Here is a 24,451-nt window from a genome sequence, read left to right as displayed (position 1 = left end):
TCCCAGTCGTACAATTGGCTGCTTATAACAGATATTTCTTATGATTATGGGATTATTTTTGTCGCTTATTCATTTTCGCACAACAATTCTATTTAACGCCAATCATAAAAGTTTTATTTGAGAAGTACATCCTGGATGATTGCCATTTCAGGAAAATATGTCTTTCAGTGTACAAGTACGATAGGCATGTCTAATGATCATGTTGAAGTCACACGCGCATTGCTTTTTTGTGAGTTGTGTGGGTGGCAGTGGTTTGGTTTGTTTGTTGTTAAACGCCGCACTCAGCAATATTCCAGCTTTATAACGGCGGTCTGTAAATCGAGTCAATCCAGTTTTTGATATCATGAGCATCAATCCACGCATTTGGGATCGATGACATGCACCAACCAAGTAGGTGAGCCTGACCACCCGATCCCGTTAGTCGCCTTTTACGACAAGATTAATGCCATCTGACAGAGACTCGCGTTGTAATATCTACGTTCTGACATACGTGGTTGGATTATACTGGAAATGCATGACTTTGCACCATACCCGTTTTTCGTGGGTTTCATCGAAGTGGTAAACGTCTGAGACATGCATCACTTCGGGCTTTCCTCCCACATTAAGCTGACACGCCGTGATATAACTGGAATACTGTTAAAAGCGGCGTTAAACCCAACTCACTCATAGTACAATCCTGCAGGTATTATTTTCTTCGTACCATGTAATTATTATGTCGTATCATTACAGTTGCTGTTTGCTGCATCCCATTGACGGTGGCGGACATTGTTTACCAAGTATGGATATTTGGCGAGACGCTGTGCAAACTGACTGGCTACTTACAAGGTAACACCGGATAAGATTAGATCCAAGACATCGATTGCTTTCATTTTGGTTTGTCTCTGTTCCTCTTCTTATGACAAAGAATCCAACACGTCTACTGGAACTATCGAGATAAATAACATAAATAGTTTACGGACGTAACACTGGAGTTGGTTAAAGCGTTTGTAGCGGCCATAAAATTTCCGAGTCCCGTGATGGGATTCGAACCACGGACCTTCTGATCCGAGGTCGGACGCCTTGTCCACATGACCAAAGAGGTTAACCCCGTCAGCAAGATGACAAGGTAAGGATGTCATCTGTGGGATGACTCCACGCCCTGCTACATACTCCCCCGTCAACAGAAGGCACGTCCCGGGCCGCATAGTAGGGTACTGAGGCTTATTTTGCTCAAATTTAATATGAACGTGCTCAGCCCCACGTTGGGCGCCAATGTAGCGGCCATAAAATTTCGGAGTCCCGTGATGGGATTCGAACCACGGACCTTCTGATCAGAGGTCGGACGCCTTGTCCACATGACCAAAGAGGTTAACCCCGTCAGCAAGCTGACAAGGTAAGCATGTCATCTGTGGGATAACTCCACGCCCTGCTACACGTTCATCGTATCGCAGAATTCAATTCCCCACATGGATAGTAGACAATGTTGTCCCTCCACAGTGATATTGACGAAATATCACTGAACGCGACGTAAAGCCGAAATCACTCACTCACTTACTACACTAACCTTCAGCTTAAAATCTCTTTTGGGAATTATAAAATCACATTTGTTTGAAAGGAAGGTTTTCGTTGTTGATGCAGAATAGAAGAATCCGTTTGTACCTACTACCCTGTTGAAGTCCGTTTTTTGTCGTAAAGAATTAAAGTCAATAATGTGTTGATGCCATAAGATGGGTGAGTGAGTGAATATGGGTTTAGGAATATTCACACAGTATCACGGCGGGGAGCACCAGAAATGGTCTTCTAACTTTCTTTCTACGTGGGGAATGCAACCCAGGCCTTCAGCGTGACGAGCGAACGTGTTAAGCAATAGGCTACCCAACCGCCCCTCTTAAAATCATGAATGACTTACAAACCGATAGTTGTACAAGACACATGTGTCGTAAGAGATATCTATTATTACTATGGGTCTGAATATGTCACTTAAACGTTGGACCCGTAACGATCCGGGTTAGAATAGGCCTTCAACAACCCATGCTTGCCGTAAAAGGCGTCGTAAGAGGCGATTAACGGGATCGGGTGATCAGGCTCGCTGACTTGGTTGATGCATGCCATTGTATCCCAATTACGTAGATTGATGCTCATGATATGAATCACTGGATTATCTGATCCAGATTCGATTATTTACAGAACGCCGTCATAAAGTTGGAATATTGCTGAGTGCGGCGTTAAACAATAAACAAACAACAAACCTTAAATGTTGAATTACCTTGCAGGAATATACATCGGTGCAAGCGTGTTGACCATCGTGTGCATGGGGATCGACCGGTACTTTGCCATTAGACATCCTATGATACACAGACGCATCTTTACTGTTGGGAAGGTCAAAATCCTCGTCGGACTGACGTGGCTGCTTGCCGCGGGCGTGATGGTCCCGTTAGCCATTGTACGTCAACTACGCGTCCATACCATTGAAGCATTCAGTCTAAAATATTGCACGGAACAATGGCCCAGACAACAAGATCGACAGATATACGACATCTTCTTATTATTTTTCATCTACATTATCCCTGGGAGCATGATAGTGCTGTTGTATGCTCTGATGGGATGCAAACTGTGGCGGCGGGACGCAAGTCTTCGACGTCAGAATTCTTGTATGAACAACGAGGCCAAGGTCATGTTGAGTCGACGTCGCCTGGCGCTCATGATGATCATCATTTCCGTGTTGTTTGCAGTGTGTTGGTTGCCGTACTACATCTTCAGTATCTGCATGGACTTTGACCAGTCTATGCAGTATAATCTGATAACACTATACCCTTTTACCCTCTTGTTGGGTCATACGAACAGTGCACAAAACCCTATTTTGTACTGCTTTATGCATAAGGGATTTAAGACTTGTATTCTGAGGATTATCAAGTGCCAATGCAGCAGGATACGATACGAAAAACAGGTACGTTGTCCAAATAGAAATCTGAATTTTTATGACATTTTGATATGTTGAAATAGATGAAGGATATGCAAATGTAGGTCTGCGCGCGATTGTGAGTAAATCCATTACATGAAATAAAAGTCGTATGTTGAAAGATTATCAATTTATAATTTTTTAGGTATGTTCCATCTCATATGTTCCATCTCAATGGATTGTCTGATCCAGACTTGATTATTTACAAACCGCCGTCGTATAGCGTTAGGATTTCGTCTAATTCGCGGTGCAGAATCCCGGTTCAATTTACAAAATACATTTGTCATAGAATGGTTAACTTTCATTGAGAAAAGACCCGTGAAGATTCCGGGGTAGAATATGTCTTCAGCAACCCATGCTTGCCGTAAAAGGTGACTATGCCTGTCGTAAAAGGCGACTAACGGGATCGGGTGGTCAGGCTCGCTGACTTGGTTAATGCATGTCATCGATCCCAATTGCGTGGATCGATCGATGATATTAATCACTGGATTGTCTGGTCCAGACTCGATTATTTACAGACCGCCGTCATATGGCTGGGATATTGCCGAGTGCGGCGTTAAACAACAAACCAAACCAACCAATCATTGAGAAATTACCTAAAACGTGAAAAACTGTTTCCATTTTGCGTAGTTATACTGTATTTACATTGGTTGTACGGCTCCGCGTAATATCATATAGGCCCTATGAAGAGTAAGCTATATGGTCACTTCGACGTATAAAGTAACATTGTCATTCACCTCACCGTCGTAGTTGTAGTAGCATGTATGTATGATTATGCAAAACAATATGTAAAGCGCACCGAAAGGCTTGCATAAGCCACGTTGTTCTGATTTAAGAATAAGCGCGTTTGTTGACAAACAAGAGAAATGTCCAGTCACGTGATAAGCACATTAGCCAATGGCATTGGTGTTATGCTAAGGCATCTCTGCCCCGTGTGGATGGGATTGTCTAGTAATAACCATCTTCTCTAACTACAATGAAAAGGACTTCGTAAAACTGAATATGGTAATATATGTGTATAAAGATGGGGAATCACATCGTTCTAACATACAAGCTATATATGATATTTGTTGCCATCATACTTTGTCTACACGTAGATGGCTTATCACGATCGCGTATCATTCTATCGAAATTTATCTACAGAGCAACCATACAGAATCCGACATGTTTATCTTCCATCCTCTTCAGTTATGTAAATGTAAGGCGCATTTCCTCTCAATAAAATACTATCAAGTTGCCCAAAGCGTCACAGTCATGCGATGAAAAGCTCGACTTGCTTTGCACGTACATATTTCGTCAATAATGGAGTCGTTTGTATGCTAACAACGCTGTCAATTTCAGCTGTTGAGTCGTATGTCAGGAGGCAGTTATCTGTATATGAGTTGTCTGAATACACCAGACATCTGTGGGTCTCGCTACAAGAACAGATACGGCCTTTTGGAATAAGATGGTGGTATTGTGCGGTCACAAGTTAACATTCGGTGCAAGATGAGTGTAAACAATCCGGGAAGTAATATGAGTTTAATAGTCGTATTCGTTGTGTTGAAGACAAATCCCCCAATAACACATATTGCAATACGTATATAATATCACCTTAACTAAGGAGCACAAGAAACTGTACATCTCATTTGATTTTATCATGTTTGATTTTCAATTTAAAATATCTTAAGTTATATCCCAAAAACTGAACTTAACTGGCGCTTAGTCAGCATTTAGTTTTTTTAGAATATAATTTGATCTAATACTTCTAAAGCTAAAAACAATTCGCATGATACACAACTACAAACCGGTTTCTTAGACATCTCATCTTTAAATGTCAACTTAGCTTTTTTCTGCACAAATTTACATTTCAAACATGTGGTTGCAAATTCATTTCTTACCTTACTTCAGTCTTCACTGAACCAATTTATTTTTTACTCAAAATTACCCAGCCACAGATAACTTATTACAAACTGTTGCAGGAATGAGTGTTGATTAGATGGACATAATCAAATTTAACAACAGTTCTTTCAATATTCAAATACATAAAAAACAAACTCGGAATACATTTTGTGTCCTTGAGTGTACAATACTTCCGAATGTATTACAGAGCTGTGGTGCTACGGGTAGGACAGGACATGCTTATCATTTTTGCGAACGCCTTGTGTCATCACTGATTTACAGTGCTCCATTCATATTATTTTCTCTGCCAGTTTGCCTTTTACGCCCATTGGAATCTGTTTCGGTGGATGATAGAGACCGGTTATTCTCCGGCGTTGACGTTTAACATATTCTTTACATCCTACATCCTACATCCTGCATCTTACATCCTAAACCTACATCCATGCATCATAGGGGCGGTCGGATAGCCCATTTCTGGTGCCCCCCGCCGTGATATTGCTGGAATATTGCCAAAAGCGGCGTAAAACCATACTCACTCACTCACTCCATGCATCATATATGTGGCTGCTCGATGGCTGTCTTTGGTATTGATTATGCTTCAAAACGACAAACGTTCCCCACCCCCAACAAAACCCCACCCCACCCAAAACACACACCCAACACCCTGCTGGAACCACGTATGCTCAGTACAATTGTACAATTGTACATCTAGGACTTCGCGAGTGTAATATGATAAGGATAACTAAAGCTCTAATGTTCGTTTTAATGCTCACATCGAGGGACATAAATTGTTCGCCATGGACCGGCATATGATCTCCATCAGCAAACTGGGCTCTTGTATTGCCACACAAGTAGCAATATGATCTTGGACGCGATGTGTAGGCGAAGTGTACCGTTTTAAATTGATATGGAAAGCATGATAGAGCTATTTTATTCCATATGGAGGTATTAATATGTTTGCACTGACATCGCCTGAAAGACACATAGGACCATACAGAACCTTTACCCTTTGAAACTTCTGTCTCACGCCAATGGCAATATATAACTCAACTAAGGGCTTTAAGATGCCATACATTACAACCCTTCCTTTCGCGAATGCCAAAAGTCGGGACCGAGATGAACATACTGTGTTCTGTACTAAAATCGCCGTTGACATATATTCCGTTGCTAATTCAATCAAATCGAAGCTGCAATGCAGTGCTTAATGCAGAAGGATATTTCAAGCCATACTTGTCCATTTCAGATAAGCATCTCACGTGGGTTCAGTGCTAGTGACAGAAATCGCGATAGAAATTCAGCGTTATCCCCGATGCTGAGAAGGGAGATGCTGCGATCGTCTAATCAAGGTGTGGTCTAAGAAGGAAGATGGACAGTAATCGGATAACGCTGACCATCACTTGTCGGACCTGGGATCAAGGTCGGGACGTAGACATGCAGGTCTCATACAATGTGGGCTTGCTCTAGGGCTGTTTAAGCTCAACATTGACTGAATGTGTTTGCTTTGGAGATTCGGTCACGTCGTGAGATATTAAATGTGCAATGTTTTTTCGACCAGGCTTGAGATAATTATTCTTGTTGGCGTATATGGCAAGGGTCTTACAGAAAATTACTTTTTAGATAGTTCTTCTTCTTTACTACATTTATGATTAGACAGCTCATCACAAGTTCTAAACGAATCTTGAAATGAAATGATCGTCAACTTGACCCTTTTGTAACATGGCTGAAATAACATGTTTTGTATCATTTGTCTGTTTAGTTGTGGCGTATTGTTAACCGAAACGATCTTCATAAGAAATTAACTGTACCGGCATACAACAAAAAGAGTTTGGAAATAGATATTGTATCTCTTTCAGCAAATGTAATTTCTTTTCAGAATTATCGGTGTGCGTTATGGAAGTGGGTGCGTGGCGCAGGTGTTTAGATGTGTTTCTCAATAGCGTTTTGCTTTCAGTTAACTACCATCCTTGTCAACTTAACAACTTACGGTTGTGTTGTAACGCCAATCTTACTGGCCGTAGGATTATATGTAACAATTCTTCCCATTTTCCGCATATCATGCGCTAAATGGTCTCTAAGACACAGCTATCTGAACTCCATAATATATTTTGTTTAATTATTCTCTATCGAATTTAGTGCATTTCAGCAGCGCTTTTCAGTAACTGTTTTACGTTAAACTTTTTTTTGGTAAACACTATAAATGATAAAGACACAAAATGCATGATATCCCATCTCTCATATATGCAAATATTGTATGCTGAATATCACATTCTTTGCTCCCGGTCCATGTACATTAACATTTAAATGTGCTTAGTTTCATGTATGTATACCTTAATGTAATGTGTGTACGTCTGTGTGTAGGAATGGGTGGATGGATGTCCCATAGAGGGCCAGAAACCTATGTGATTGTTGACTGGAATCCCAGATTCGTTCTGATGTTTCTTGGTTTGTCAGCACCATATCTATGCTCATAGGTTTCCCCAAAGAAGTAATCACTTCGGGCTCTCTTCTCGACTAAGCCGACTCGCCGTGATACAACTGAAACACCGCTCAAAGCTGCGTTAAAGCAAACACACTCACACTTATGAGATTGAGTGAGTAAACATATCTGTGTTCGAATTCTTCAGTCTGATCAAATCATGAACAAGGCAATTTTACTTTCGGACTAACTGGTGGCTCAGTTGCATCTAGTTGACGGGGGTTCGATCGTCAGATACGTACCGATTATCATCCTTGGTTTACCAGCACGAGGCTCGTGGGTTTCACCTCACGTTCAACGTGTCAAGCGTGTCTCACTTGGACTTCATTCAACAGAGGCTGACATGGCCAAAGATGACAGATTTATTGTTTAAAGCGACGCTAAATACCCAATTCATTGATTACCATCTACGTGTTATTACCGAAAGCGACGCAATATGTTCCCAGTGTCGAATTCGATCAACCCCAAAACATGGGTTACCTAGCTGATGGTTTAAGACTCCGCACCTGGATGTGCGCAGTTATGACCCTTTTGTGTCAAGATCTGCTGATAATGTAACGTGGTATAACAGCATACATAGTTTCAGAACAGGTTCATTTCAACCAACAGAACTGCATACATTTGAACAAAACTTAAATCGTCTTTTTAACCCAAAAAACATTTTATGACTTCATTGTTTTTTTCACACGTCGGTACTATGTAAGACGGTATCAAAACACCGTTAGAGCCTTATCAAGGATATTCAAGTCAAAATAGTTGTTTAGGTTATTTTTCATAGATACGGAAATGGATTCATTCAGTGAATGGATACATCAAAGATAAGATACAACATTGTCAATTCGCGGGCATTATATCGTCTGCATTGTCCCTTTACCCTTTGCATGTTCATCATACTCAATGGGAGAAATCGCTCTGACAGGCATTGGAGTTACACAATCAGATATGCAGACGCGAAGAACGTCACAGTCACACAGTGATCAGAGGAGAGAGGGCTGCTGGGCACTAAAGAAAGTATACATCCATGTTTGATGATTGCTGAAAATGAAACTAACAAGATATGTCTATTCGATGGAGATGTATTTGATAAAGGTATCCTGGTTGTGTTTTGGACCTTAGGCTTGCATTGTCTCGGCGATTGTACTGACGTTTGGATAACGTTTGTAAGTTTTTGCCGAAATCCAATTATTAAATGTTTCCTTTCTTTCGCTCCGCAGCTTATATCAGTGACTGAGTTGGGTTTAACTCTACTTTGAACAATATTACTGTCACATGGTAGATTAATATGGAAGGAAAGCACACAGTATTGCACGTCATGGACCTTTACAGCCTTGGTAAAAACCATGCATGGACACAGGTGTGGTTATTCTTTAACAGGAACGATTTACCGTGGCGAAACCATATTTATGCCATAGCCATATAAAAGGTATGTAAACTATTTCTCTGTTGACATGGGATACAATGACACTGTGTAAGCCATACTCTTTAACAGGAACGATTTACCGTGGTGAAACCATATTTATGCCATAGCCATATAAAAGGTATGTAAACTATTTCTCTGTTGACATGGGATACAATGACACTGTGTAAGCTATACTCTATAACAGGAACGATTTACCGTGGTGAAACCATATTTATGCCATAGCCATATAAAAGGTATGTAAACTATTTCTCTGTTGACATGGGATACAATGACACTTTGTAAGCCATACTCGGTTAATTATTCAGGCAGATAATTTCTCACTTCAAAGTACAATGTACACTTGGCGTGTCTGGGAGTGAGTGAGCATAGCGTAGAATTGCTTTTGGAATCAGAGGGGATACCAAGAATAGGCTCCACATACATTTTATTTAAATGGTAGATCTAACCCGAATCACCCCGCCCACACATGTAGTTTCATTTAAAGCATGTGTGTTATTACGTTGCCTTGTGCGTCCATTAAGTTCAACAATATATTAATAGAGCATTTCTAAATGTACCATTATAATATATCATTACCGTAATATTTATTTCTCGCATTTATTCTACCTCATTTTCACTTACGTGTACACGAAAATATCTCAAAGAACAAGTTTCTGGTCACATGTGCTGTTACAAGGTCGAAACTCTACTACCTCGTACAATTGTGAACCAGGAGAGTGTTACTGTTATCGTGTCATTTGTATTGAATACATTTGCTTCAGATACACTCCTGAACGAGCTTCTCTCAGAAGGAAGAATGTGTGTTTCAATGTGGAGCTCTTCCCAGCCTACGTGCGTGAAGTAACAGACACAAGACTGCTATTCTAATTATATGTCATGGTCCTTAACTTATATCGATTTAAATGAAACTATAAGGTTTTTTATACACGTGTTATATGTTGTAATCGTTTCTTGACATTTCAGGAATACTGTTTTGGGTGTTGTAACCGCGTGTGTCAGCTTTTGGTGTTATTAGTTAAATTGATGAAATGGATTTTCACTGTGGTGTTTCCTAAATACAGAATTTGTTTTGTTTTTTTCACGCTTGTGCAATATCAGACTTGTTTACCTTTAGCCATTTTCCATATGTCATTGTTGTGAAAACACGAATTAAACGTGAATACGGTATACTATACCTAAAAGTGCTAATAATTCCTATTGTGTCATGTACATGTATGCTTTTTGTATGTTTTATATGCATGTACCTGTATGATTTTTTAAACGACAAGACAAAAATGTTTTTTGCTGGCGAATTTTGTGTTAAATATTCAATGATGTGTAAGTATTGATTCAGTAATATTTGTGTTGTTGGCCAAGGGTCTATATCCTTGTTGTGGATATACGTAACGAAACGAATGAAATATTACACTATTAAAGAAATATTACGTTGATTGTGTGTTCACTTGTTGTCTCACACAGATGAGTTGTTTAAGTATATCTGTGATATTTGGTTGAATGAATCGGCCAAAGTGATCACGAATACTGTTTGTAATTATGCCCTATACCAGACATAACATACATACCGCCAACCAATTTGTAAGACGCAATTTGCAGATGTTTAACCTTGGCTTTCGTTAAATTATTCTATTACATGTATTTTTGGAAAAACAGAGGGGGCTATTCACAGTAAGAAACCAGACAGCGCTACGACACGAAAAGTGAAAAAGTCGGATTACTATTCGTAATGATCTGGAATGTCCTATCATTGTCTGAACGCAGTCGTATACGTTCGTAACAGAGTCCTACGGATCGGGAAAGGCCCAGCAAGGTCGGCCAAGCACTCCCGACAGTATGGTGCGTCACGTAACATTTGGGAAACTCAGCCGATTTTGTCTAGTCGGATTATTATCGTGACTATTTCGTGACAGATTCTCCTGTATCGGATCACAATCGTCACAATGTCCTGTGTTGTCTGGACGGTGTCCTGTGTATCGGGACGCTGTCGTGATGAACGAGCATGAATTGTTCATTGCCGCTTCTTGTCGATTGAGTCCAGATTGCGTCCAGATCTTGCCGAATGCGAACCGTCTTTGTCGGTTCACTGTCCTGTCACTGTCTGATCTCTGTCGGATCGCATTCGAGAGAATCGGGACTCTGTCGGGACAGATTCGGTCGTTTTTTACCATGCGGAAAATACAAATCAGATTCGGATTGAGAACGGGAGAAACGGGACGAATTCGGCTGGAAACGGCTGAAACGGGACGCTTCCTGAACAATATCTGTTTGTGAATTTCCTTCCTCGAATCACAGGCTCTTGATCAGACTTTTTACAAATTTTAATCGGGGATGGTCCTATCAAGGACGGCAAAAAAATCCCGAATGTGTTACTGAGCTATAACCTGTTCCTGACACCTGCATATCTGCCTGCGCGTAGTGTGTTACTCACATCTTTCATGGTTGGGATGAAGCATCTGAGAGGAGAAAACAGGCAAACAACACAAGAATTTCGACCGATATTCACCGTATTTTCCTGTATCTGCAGTTTCCGGGTCCGTTGCCTAGCAACACCTAATTCCATGGATACACACTGGCATGGGAACATCGATGCAGTCTCGGCTGATCACACTAAAACCTCGGACATCAAAGGTTCTCAACTGACTTAGCGGTAGAATGGGCATAAACGTAGTATGACTTATCCCATTTGGTTTCAAATGAAATGTAACGCCATCAGATATAATCAAAACATATATGGATTCCCAATGCTAAATGATTTGTGTGGTTTGAATATTTATGTGTTAATTACATTCACAGTCATCCCTGTCAGGTGCAAAACATCCATGTAAGACAATATAAATAGGACAACAATAGTTTTATCAATAGGATACGAGTACCAGCAATGTGCGAAATAGCTTGTCATATAGCACGTGGCAATATTCGTTTACACCACACGTCATGTCAAAACTGGCATAGGTCGTCTGTTATCTGTCACGTTTATACGTTAAAGCTGTTTGAATGTATTCCATATTTTGCGTTAATTTTAATTACTGATGAACGTTAGAGTAAGATAATTTTAAGCTGACTGAAGAATCTGATCATGTCACACGTGTTGGTGAGAGCATTACGTGATCAAGAGGACAACGTTATGACACTTATAATAGGATTTTAATTTCTTTATGGTTAATGTGAACGTTGACAGATCTGTGATAAGTATTATTGCGGAAGCCACAACCTACCTCAAACGCTGGTAAGGTTTCTTTGTTGTGACAGATCTGTTAAATATTTGATTGTTATTCACAAGTACATGCTCGTGATAAAGTCGGAAATGTACAATCGACTCTGCTAAAGCAGAGATTTTTATTGGATATGGAAAGGGTTTTGTCGCTTTATTTACATGCAGGGGACATTTTCGTTTGAGAATTAAATATATAGTGAACACAAGGAGCTTTAACCCTCTGTCCATCAACTGTAAGAATAGATTCCTAGTAACCCATAGTATGAAATGGTTCGATCTACTGATGTCTACAATGACAAATGCCTACATGGAATAATAGCTGCAGAGTATGCTGTTTGGTGCAGTAACCGTGTTACGACATATCATCTTCCAGAGGCAAGAGAGTTTACTTACTATAACAGATCGCTTTCCACCCTTGCCGAACTTGGCTTGAATTATGGAGTTGTATTTTGGCTGGACTAACGAGTCTATGCATAGTCAAATCAAAATCACGTAGCGAACTCGACATCCGGTTCGTAAACTGCCGTGCTGATAATGGTCGACTGCAGGATTTGGAAAGCATGTGTACCGACAACTTAGCGTCAAGAGATATTTTCCAAATCTGTTCATGTTTTTAGTCAAGGTGCTCACGTGATTTGATGCACTTTATTACAATATAGATCTTGAATATCGTTTGCACTGGGGGACGCCATTTTATTTGAAGCAAATGCATGTGATATGAGAGGAAGAATCTGATTGGTCAATAGAAGGGACATAGAAGGGACATAACTAGTAATAGCCACTGGTGGCTCTACGATCGAGCCAAGAAATTCCAGCCTAGTTCGGCAAATGGAAACTAGACTTTTATAGTCAGTTAACTCCTTTGCCTCGGTTAGATGCTTACACGTGGGCTGCCTACGCTGGAGTTCACTTGCCCGAGACAACTCCGATTATCTATGACAAGGAAATTGCCCAAGTGGACACCATGAGGCTGCCGCCGTCACTTTCGACCATTCCAGGAAGAGTGGATTGCACTCTCATCTCAACAATGTGGTGCAGTGGCCACATCCTAACATATTTGCTCTTGTCAAGTTGCTGCAGTGGCCGGAGAAGACCGAGTAAAACAAGTTAGCCCAGATGACCCATGGTGCCCGCCCACCTCACCGCAAGAGTGAGTGAATGAGTATGGTTTTACGCCGCTTTTAGCTATATTCCAGCAATATCACGGCGGGGGACACCAGAAATGGGCTTCACACATTGTACCCATGTCGGGAATCGAACCCGGGTCTTCGGCGTGACGAGCGAACGCTTTAACCACTAGGCTACCCGACCGCCCTCTCACCGCAAGAGGACTTATAGTAAGATTAACCAGGGTATATCAAAACATAACTATGAAAAAACATACCTAACTGTTACAGTGTAATATTATTAACATAGGCATTTGTCCACGAGAAGAGGCAGGGCTCTACCATCTTATTTCAAGGTTTAAAGAAGTAATTAAGAAATCCACTGGTGCTTTGTTTGTTTAACACTGTAGGCCTTAGTAGAGTCCGCCGAAAACGGACCGGGCTGTCTGCCTCGCTGACTATTATGATGGAGTAGGACGATGCTCTTGATATCAATCACTGGTGAAGCGTTTTTCATTTACAGCAAACAAACAAACAAACTGTTGCCTTCATGGGTTAAACGTATGCCGTCATCCTCTTTTTCCTTGACTTTGGTCGCGGAATACCTGTAATGTGACATTAATCTTCAACCCTGATGGGTGGGATATACATCTGAATTTGATGCATCCTTTTCCTTTGACTGTGGTCCTACTCTGTATCGAGTTCTATTAACATGAGGCACTTGTTTATACCTTTCTTGTATGTTAACAAAATCTGTTAATCTGTATACTGACGTCCAAAAGAAACTTTACCAGAGTTTGAAATCACTCTTGCTTAAAAACAACATAACATACATGCATGAAGTAAAGTGTATTGAGAAGAACAATGTATCAACATAATCGACACTGAAAATGACAATCATACCGCGACCGAGAATGACGTCAGAGCCCCCCCAAAGTTGGGCGTGGTACAAAACTCGAGCTTTCAGAATCATGGACAATAGGCAGAGTACATAAACAATTGCTCACGTTCAATAACAAGTCATTAGTAGCGTGTGTGACCACCAAATGCCTCAATACACGCAAAAACTCTTCGGCGCACAGAAAAAGTCAGTCGTCTGATGAGGTCACGTGGGATTTGACGCCATTCTTCTTGGAGGGCCAAGATCAGTTCTTGCCGGTTGGCTGGAGAGTGTGGTCGTTGTCGAACACGACGATCCATCAAGTCCCAGAGGTGTTCTATGGGGGACATGTCGGGTGAGCGTGCAGGCCACGGCAGGGCGTTGACGTTGTTGGCTGCGAGGAAGTTAGTGACAATTCTGGCTGTATTGGCTCTAGCGTTGTCATGCTGATAAATGACACCACGTGGCTGCTGTTGGAGAAATGGTAGGACAACTGGACGAAGAATGTTATCCATGTAACGCTGAGCTGTCAAGTGTCCGTCAACGATGGCCAGCGGTGTCCTCTCCTGCCCACAGATCCCTCCCCACACCATGACACTCCCTCCATCATATGGTACGACCTTTTGCACGCAACACGCCGCCGTTCGTTCACCCCTTCGGCGGTAAACACGCTGTCTTCCATCAGCCCTAAACATACAGAATCGACTTTCGTAAGTGAAGACAACCCTCTGCCAGTCACGTCGTTGCCAACGTCGTACAGTCCGGGCCCATCTCAATCGCAGACGACGATGTTGCGCTGTCAATAGCTGTCCTCTGTATGGTCTAAAAGGCCTGATTCCATGAGCCCTTAGTCTCCTGGCCACTGTCTGTCGACTAACCCTGTGACCTAAGGCATTTGTCGCCAATGACGTCGTTGTCAGGAAGCGATTTCGGAGGTGCAAGGTACGCAAGTACCGGTCATCATGGGGCGTGGTCACCCTGGGTCTGCCTGTTCTTGGCCTGTCAGCGGTCCGCCCTGTCTGTCTGTAACGTTGCATCAAGTTGGTAACGGCAACACGGGAGCAACCGAAGGTTGGTGCAATATGGGCGTGGGTGGTCTCATCTGTACCATACCCAAGGCTCGTTCACGTTGTTCGACTGTGAGTCGTGGCATTTCTTTTGTGTTTGTTTATTACTGTGGATGTCTGACTTGCCGTTGCAATCGTTTTATACCTTTACCCGCACGTGCATTTGCAGTTGTCCGTGGTGCACGTGTTTTTCACTTTTTCGCGTGTTATCTCGCAAACATGTAACAGACGATTAACATTTTCTGCATACACTGTTGTTGTATTAAGGTTATGTGTTTTAGATAGACTTCATCGAAAAAAAAATTATACTACGTCTGAAATTTATATTTTCAGTTGGTAAAGTTTCTTTTGGACGTCAGTTTATTTCATAGGAATTTCTATGCTGATACGTGTTATATTTATCATTGACCTTTAAGCCTTTTAATTTATTGTACCTGCACCGATATGCCTCACATCGTACTTGTCATAATCCTCTTGATAAAACGCAGGGGTCTGTTGACATGTGTGCATTGATTTTGTGCATTTTACATCACGCTTCTACATGCATTTTGTCAGATAATTGACTTCCAATTCAATTTATTAGACAGGCGTACTTTGGAAAATTGGATGTTTTAAATTTCGTTCAAATCATCTCCTGTGCAGTGGCCAACTTCAACTTTTACAGGACCAGCTAATCGAACAGTCACTGCACGTGGGTTAAGCAGAATACAGAAATGTAGCCAATCAATTTGAACCCGTGTCGATACAAAACGTCTTAGTTTGACGTTGAGATAGAGGGCGCTGGCATTGCAAATAAAATATTAACTCCATGCTCAACATCCACCATTACAGGTTTGCAATATTAGGTTTAATCCGATGTGTTGTTCCATAATAAGCTGAATATGTACCGTGAAACCTATTTCATTTTTTGATAGCAACGTGCAAATCGAAGATTGTTTGACGTGAAGCGTTGATTGGAGAGTGGTGCAGCTTCTTAAATTGACTGAGATGTTGTTAGAAGTCGATAATAATACATCAAAAATGTAATGTGAACAGGATTCGACATAGATTGTTGATCAGATAATCAAGATGAAGCCTTTTATTGATGCGTTTGATGTAACGTTATGACAGGAATTATTACAAGCGCTAACTTTGAAGTGCGCATTTTCCCACCCCTCAAAATGTTCTAATATTGATTCGTATGTTGCAAAATTATTTGAAACAAATTCAGTTGTGTATACTTTCCAACGCCTTTTTCTTATAACTTAGCACGTCATATAAATAATCATGAGATTAGGGTATCTTATACGCTTACATATACCATCGTCATTTCAAACGACTTAAATAAACGTTCATCGACCATGTTCAAATCATGAGTCAGAGCGGGAGTTTAAGTTTAACATATTGTATACATATACACATCTACTGAGGATAGGGGGCACTGGTGGCCCAGTCGTCTAAGGCGCAGCGATATCCTGTGCAGAGTTGCGTCCCTTGGGCACGCCAGAAACCTATGATTGTGGGTTCGAATCCCGGTTCGCCCCGATTTTATTTCTAGGTTTGTCAGCACCATTCCCGTCTGCATCACTTCGGGTTTTCCTCCCACATTAAGCTGACACGCCGTGATATAACTGGAATACTGTTAAAAGCGGTGTTAAACCAAACCCACTCACTCGCTCTACTGAGGATAATGTTGAATGCATAACCTGTAATCAACCTAATGTTTATGCGTGCATCATGTAATTCGTTCTCCAGTAATTGCACACTTCAAACATATTGAGAGCAAAACAAAGGTGCGTGATTCTAACAACATACCCTCATCCCTAAACTGGCAACTGAGAGCACATGCACACATTAACGTACAAATCGATCCCAGACCATCGCAAGAATTCTGTCTAAACTGTGAGAGATTCCTGGAGTAAGCCCTTACCATAGCCAGCACCGGAAACATGGGGAGGGTGAAGGCCAGACTGACCATCGGCCAAGGCTTGGACACAAGTTCACACCCTGACCTGCATCGGCTATCACCTTTGGTCATCGTTCTCTGATTGCCCGTCGTAAATCTTTCCAATTGCATGACATTTGACCACGTTCGGACGTCTGACCAATCATCGATAATTAGGAAAGTAAACACTCCAGTAGCCACAAACTGGTTGTACGTAAGAACCGTTTGTAATAGCCTCAGCGTAATACTGTTGTAATTGCACTATGTAGTGAATCATGCATATCTATTACTTATATAATACACAACATCGTTTGATTTGACAATGAAAATAACCCAATTAAACTAAACCTTCGATTATTAGGAGTATTGGAAATTTGATCACATCAATTATATTGGTAAATCAGTTTTCATCCAAATCTTCGGTAGTATCTGCTTTCAATACGCTGCATGCGTGTCATGTATGTCCATTAGCGATGGTAAGCTGAGTGCATCATCGAAAATTGTCTAACAAAAAAAGTATAATGCTTCCTAAAATAAGATCAAATGAACTTCAAATTACAAACAAAAGATACCATTGGATTTGTTTATTTTAATCTCTTCTTGCAAATGGCACTTCAATCCAACGACCTTAAATGCCAGTGGATATTATGATTTCGTAACACAATAACGATTCTTTATAAATTTGTGTAGCGCCTGAAAGGCCACTGTATAATGTTTCGCCGATTTGTCTGGTTGTAAGTGTAAAAATAGGATCATCCCCAGAAGGAATATTTTTCCGTTATCTTATTAAATTCACTGGTTTAGCAAAGTATTAGGACCAAAAGGCCGATTCCTGTGAAAAAGGAAAGAGAGAGAGAGAGAGAGCGAGAGAGAGAGAGAGAGAGAGAGAAAGAGAGAGAGAGAGAGAGAGAGACATGGACACATGTGCTCCTTAGTACAAGAATCTGATCAATGTTTTATCCTAACATATGCATTGACAAAACAAATACCTCGTAATTATAGACAGAGAGACACGCCCTATAAGGAGGGTTGTCAATTAACAATGTCAATACTCGGGGTGACCACCATTTGAGTTGATACAGGCGAGGAAGAGGCGGCGCGTTGATGTCACCAGTTGATTGAAAACAGCCTTGGGGATATTGTTCCAAATGTCAACCAAAGAGTGACACAACTGAGCTGGCGTTACCGGCTGGTTCTGGTCCCGGAATTAGTTTTGTAGTCGTGTCGGGATCCGAGAAGTGTGAATCCCAGATTCGATCAGATTAGTATCTTAGTTTTATCTTCCGCTTGGCCACCACTTAGATAATAAAAATGTAACTAGTTAAAAGGGATGATGACATAGTTTCACATACTATATTATACTATGATATTTGTGTACGTAAGCATATGCAATAGATAGTTGTAGGCAAGAGAACCTCATGCGTTAGTTATGGTTTTTTTCAGTGTTCTTTAACATTCGTATCAGGTCAAGAATCAGAAACTGTTTAAAACATTCTGATGCTCACGTTAGCTTAATGGTCGCTTTCGTTTAGTGCTCACGCCATTATATTTAAGAAATATGGTTCTTCTGAGAAAGCGTTTATTATTTTGTCTCTTTTGATACTTTCTTTACGCAATGTCCGTTTGGCCCCCTGACATAAGTCACTGTTGAAATGAAAAAATCGTGTTCTTAAGAGCCTCTCTTATTGGCGGCCTTTGTTTATAGCGTCAATAGATCATTAATCAGTTGTGTGAATTAAACCATAACTAAAGTAACTGTATTATCTGATCATCACAATAAAGTTGCACTGACACTTTTAGTCACAACGCACATAAGAAAGGGGAATTATGAGATATATATGTTCGAATTTAAAATTGCAAATCGGAATACCTCATAAAAATAGAAAGGTGCCGAAATTGGATGACTTAACTTCAAAACTAAAACGCCAGTGCCGTAAAAAGAAAACGCATGTATCATCTTGTGTTGGTAAAATGTACTTCTATAAACTTTAATGTCTGTCTTTGCACGTGTTATGCCAGTCAAGATTTACTTTTTTCGATGAAGTGATACCTGAATCAAAATTATTAATAAATCTTGATCTAATTGAAATCAATAACTTAGTATCAGGTTTGCCTAATAGGGTTGCGTTGAAGGTGAATGGGCAATTTTGGTGAGTGAGTTTAAGATTTAAGTCACATGAACAGTATTGAACAGTATTTCAGTTGTGTCACGATGTGTCAGCTTGATGTGGGAAGAAAGCAGGTCCTAGAAGGTTACCACTTTGGTGAAACCCACGAGCACGGACACGTGCTGACAGACTTACAAGTATAGTCAAAGTTAACCGGGATTTGAAACCACGACCAAAGGTTCTGGTGTGCCTAAGGGATGCAACCCTACTCAGCAAATTAGACGACTGAGCCACCCGTGTCCCAAAATCAAGGACGAATGTACACCAGCATTACAATTTTATTAGAGGAGACAATGTGTTGACAGTACATATATACCAGTTGTGTAGTAATTGTTCGTTGTTTAATGCAACACTTAATATTCCAGCTATATAACGACGGCCTCTAAATAATCACGTCTGGAACAGACAAACCAGAGATTGATATTATGTTTAACGTCGCACGTCATCGGGTAAGAATGACACGACATCAGGTAAATCACCAAGTCTGACCACCCGATCCATTTAGTCCCCTCTTACGACAAGCATAGGTTGCTGGGGACCAATTCTAACCTGATTCACAAAGGTGTTGGAATGTTGTGGCTACAAAAGGTACACTATATGTATGCACATAAAGATGGCTTCAAATAGGCAATAGTGTTAGTTAAATATTTGGCTCTTTACATAACAAATGCGTCTTTATAGTTTAGTGAATAACGTGTACTAATCTTACTAAACTGTACTTACCTCCTTCCGGAACAATTGTCAAGTGATCGTTAACATTCTTGATTCAAGACAATGTTTCTTAAAGATACAAGTTTGGTATAGGAAAACAATTACCAAGAAGAAGAAGGGATGACCGAATGTTTCTTGTTAGCTGGAGTCATTGCCCATGGTGGCCACATTTTCTGGTTGGGAATTGCCGGATGATATTCTCAACTAGGAAATTGATAGGTATCCGGTTGTAAATTGAGGGATGATAATTCTCCGGGTGTAAATTGCCGGATGATAACTTTCCAATTTAAAATTGCCAAATTATTATTGTCCGTTTAGAAATTGTCGGGTGATGATTGTCTAGCTTGAATTTGCCATATCGTCATTGTCCGGTTGGAAAGTGCCAGATGACAATGGTCGGTTGGACATAGCCAGATCATAATTGTCTGATTGAATTTGCCATATCGTCATTGTCCGGTTGGAAAGTGCCAGATGACAATTGTCCGGTTGGAATTCGCCATATCATCATTGTCCGGTTGGAATTCGCCATATCATCATTGTCCGGTTGGAATTCGCCATATCATCATTGTCCGGTTGGAATTTGCCATATCGTCATTGTCCGGTTGGAATTCGCCATATCGTCATTGCCCGGTTGGAAATAGCAAGATCATAGTTGTCTGGTTTGAAAATTGCCAGAAGACAACTGTCCGGTTGGAAATTGTCACATGATGTTTTTCCAGTTTGAAATTGCCAGATGATAACTGTCCCTTTGGAAATTGCCGGGTGATAACGGTCTGGATGCCAGGTGGTAGTTGTGCGGTTCGATTTCACCAAATTCGTCAGTCGACACCTTCAGTTGGCACAAACACTTAGATCTATATACGTCTTGAGAAAGGAAACGATGCCAAATCGAAATGCTGCTTTGATATGTTTTGATCAGAGCCAAACACAACTTTTCAATTATCAGGACAGGATGATCATGCAAATATGTCATCGACCAACAAGACGATGTTAATATGTAAGGTTCATGAGACTGACACGGTCGACGATGGATCGAACATTATTGAAATAACCTGTTTTAATATGTAATTCTTCTGAAGTGAAACCCGACAATGTGGACGACATTTGATAATAATTTCATATTTTGACATAAGACAGAGACTTGTATATTGTGTATGCAGAGACGTGTATTTAAACAGCTCAGACGTCACGAGAGAGTACTGTGTAGCGGTTTGTTCCATAGCCCTCATAACATCAAGACCTGTCGAGTTTTTCTAAATATCTAAACTTGACGCTTTGAAGCCTCTTTTAAGAGATATTCGTCAACTACTTTTTTTCACCTCATGACAAAAATGGGATTTATGTATTTTGATCGATAAAAAGAATGATAACTGATGAAAGAAATATTGTAATATTCAACAGAAGTAAACACGTGAAAGAAAGTTTCCATCATGATATTTTATGAGGTTTCTTCTTATAATGTCATGATTAACATTTACGACAAGAATACCACACATGTAGTGTCTGACGTACACTTGTGATCTCTTGATCAGGTTGGATAAATAAAAGTAATGTCAATTGCTTCTAGAGTGGAGAAAGAACCCGTGTGCTTGCATCCTAGAAAAACGTCAAACAATTTTCGTGTTTAATGTAAAGGTAGTGCCTTTTAACGTTTTTGACATATATCGTTTCATCAAATTCATCGTTGGATCAATCACGGTTGATCGGAGACTAGACTCTTTTAACTCGGAATACTGATCCTAAGGTTGATAATTGGGATATGTTAGATTACATCTAAGCTTTTCAATCAAGGTTTCGCCACCAAAGGTCTTCTCAAGTCATTCCAAAGATTTTATGATTTTACTATAGATATAGAATATTTGTTGCATCTCAACATCTAACCACTATGCAATTTGGCATCAGGCATGAACAGAACGTGATGCACATGCACACAGAAGCAAAGTGCGAGCGCCGGCAGAGGCACTCACAATCCCCAATGCAATTGAGATAAGCACACGCTTAAAAATGCCCCCAAGACAGCATCTCAATGAACAGACACAATAGTGAATTGTGGGTACGATAGAGGGAAAGGTGACATCAATATCCCAAGCTGCTCTAATATTTGATAAAATCATAAAGTGTAATTTCTCGACTGTGGGACAAGAACCGTCAAACGGGTGGGCTTGCAGTGAGACCTGAGCGTGGCATGCCTAAAAAACGACACCTGGGTAAGATTGTCTCATCTTATTATATTAATCGCACTACTCAATAGATTCAAACCTGCTCTTGTTATCAATAGAGAATTCCGTACCATAACAGAAGAGTGAATTTCAACATATGCCGTTAAATACCGGCTTCCCTTGAAAGCAGGGCGTCCTGTGAAGGATGTGACCCTAACAGCTTACCATAGGCGTGAAAGATTTGAGGTGGGTTTGGCAATACCAGGGACGGGCTGTACGCCAATGGCGCTACACAATGTGTACAGACGAATCTATTCACAGATGGCAGAAAACTTTGTTGGCTACGTAGCGGCGAGCGGTATGCCAGGGTAACTATTCTTGACCATGATCGGTATGGGGGCGGTAGTGTCATGGTGTGGGGCGGTATCACACATGAGAGACGAACTGATTTGGTTATTGTGAATGGACATTTGAAAAGCCATCGATATGTTTCCGAAACTTTGCGCCCTGTCGTTGTTCAATGAGAATTATCGGCAGAAATCTTGAACTGCGAAATGACAATGCCAGGCCACATCGTGCCTAGTTCTAATTTCCATTTATAGGAACAACTCTGCTAACATTCATAACGTTACCACACAACTCTTCCACATGGCCACTTTCTTATGATAACCAAAAGAAAGATTGCACCCAGCAATATTCCAGCTACATGAGAGTTGCCGGTATTTAAAGTTAACCGAATCTGGACCAGACGACTCAGTGATGATATTGTGAACAACGATCCCCGTCATCCGTGTAATACCCCTTCACATGCACCCCTATACATATGTGTGTATATTTGCATACGTGTGTAAATATACATACGTGAGTATACTTGTCATGTTAACGCGTTTACTCATGTGCGTATATTTACACAAGAAGCAAAATTGCATCATGTCTGGAGTAGGTGCAAATGTAAATGTAAATTTGCACTGTATGTATATGTTGTAATGTGAACGTTTTTGCCAACGTCAGAGGATGATCTAATTAATATATCCGATGATTGCCAACATCAAACGAATTGTCAACAGTTCAACAGCAATACCAACTTTTATGCGGACATCCAGAGCTGGGCGGACGGTGTTTACTTTGGGTTTCAAGGCGTAACAGATTTGTGTACATATTAAATCAAACACATGCTGCTTCATGCGAAGATTCCTGTAAGGTAACTTTCTTCTCATTCGACTTTAATGTGAAAACAACCTTTTCGATGTTGAAGGTAGTGAACAGAATGATGAATTTGTGTACATAACGCCATTTACATTCATTATTTACATACCTTATCTAATTTCCATGTGAACGCAAAGTAAACATACATATACACACGTATGTATAGTTACGCACGTGCAAAATGACTTACGTGAGTATATGTTGTACATGTGTACGGGGTATAAGATGACACGCTATCAACCAAACCACAAAATCACTGACAAAGTTACAACTCCATCTTCAAAGATTCAGGTTTAGAAGTCGTTAATGAAAGTAAAGGTGAGATTTACTGAAAAACAACACTGTGAAATCCTGGACATCCTCTTTGACATATGAAATATGGGAATAAAACATTTGGGCAGGAAGTAGGCATTCCCACAAGCACCAATTATAATCCCATTTTTTCTAATCCGTTTCTTTGTCCAGGAATCAAATTTCTGCGCGAATTGGCAAAATCAAAACCGGAGATATTGGCAAACAGTTTAACTTAAGCTTCAGGTATAGCGATGATCTGTGTTTAATGACGCTCAAATAGTCAACTTCCGTCCATCCACTGATTTACAGACCTGAACTGGAAATATAAGTGAAGTGACAAAAAAAACTCCACAGGACTCCAGTGACAAGAGAGATAACTTCAATTTTCCAGAATTCAATTTTTCCGTCATGTCGAGCAATATACCAGCAGCTCCACCCTTCAGTGTTTACATTTCACAACGTTTGAGGTACAATCACGTATACTCTTTTTTCGATGATTTTGAAGCGTGCCAAATGGCTCTTGCTCAAAAGCTGTTTGATCAGGGTTACAACATCTAAGGCCTCAAAAGCTTTCAAAATATTTATGGCATACATGTGGAGGATAGTGACAAAGATAATGTCCATTGCAATTCCCTATTTTGACTTATCTTCCCATGTTTTGTCATGTGAACAATTGACTTGCCTTTGCATGTGTTCATGACGGATGCCACCGATGGGACTAGATACGTTCACATTTTCGCGAACACTAGGTATCATTAACATTTGATAGTGATTCATAAATAGATATTCATGATACAGTTGGAATGAAACAATTTATTATGATAAATATGGAAAGGGTTTTGTCGCTTTTATTTGTAAATGTTCACGAACAGAAACACATATCCCCCTACAGTGGTACGTGAAGGACGCCGTTACCTTGAATGCACCTATGGAACAGGTATGTTCCTTCATCTTCACGGCGCCGTACGAGTTACAGCTGGAAATGTCTGCTTCTCAATCACTTTATGATC

The 24,451-nt window shown here is 40.6% G+C and overlaps 1 protein-coding gene across 1 annotated transcript in view; it reads left to right on the top strand.

The window, feature by feature from the left end:
- Positions 1-10,134, top strand: part of LOC124143099 (gastrin/cholecystokinin type B receptor-like) — an 82,121-nt gene extending 71,987 nt beyond the window's left edge. The window contains exons 2-4 of the mRNA XM_048399377.1: positions 730-825; positions 2,253-2,926; positions 6,063-10,134. Of these exons, the coding sequence (XP_048255334.1) occupies positions 730-825; positions 2,253-2,926; positions 6,063-6,176 (884 nt within the window). The 3' untranslated portion in view covers positions 6,177-10,134. The remainder of the gene's footprint in view (positions 1-729; positions 826-2,252; positions 2,927-6,062) is intronic.
- Positions 10,135-24,451: the final 14,317 nt, after the last annotated feature.

This window comes from Haliotis rufescens, unplaced genomic scaffold, assembly GCF_023055435.1.
Source record: "Haliotis rufescens isolate VD_foot unplaced genomic scaffold, xgHalRufe1.0.p SCAF_2, whole genome shotgun sequence".
NCBI classification, from domain to species: domain Eukaryota; kingdom Metazoa; phylum Mollusca; class Gastropoda; order Lepetellida; family Haliotidae; genus Haliotis; species Haliotis rufescens.
This window is presented reverse-complemented; position numbering and strand designations above follow the sequence as displayed.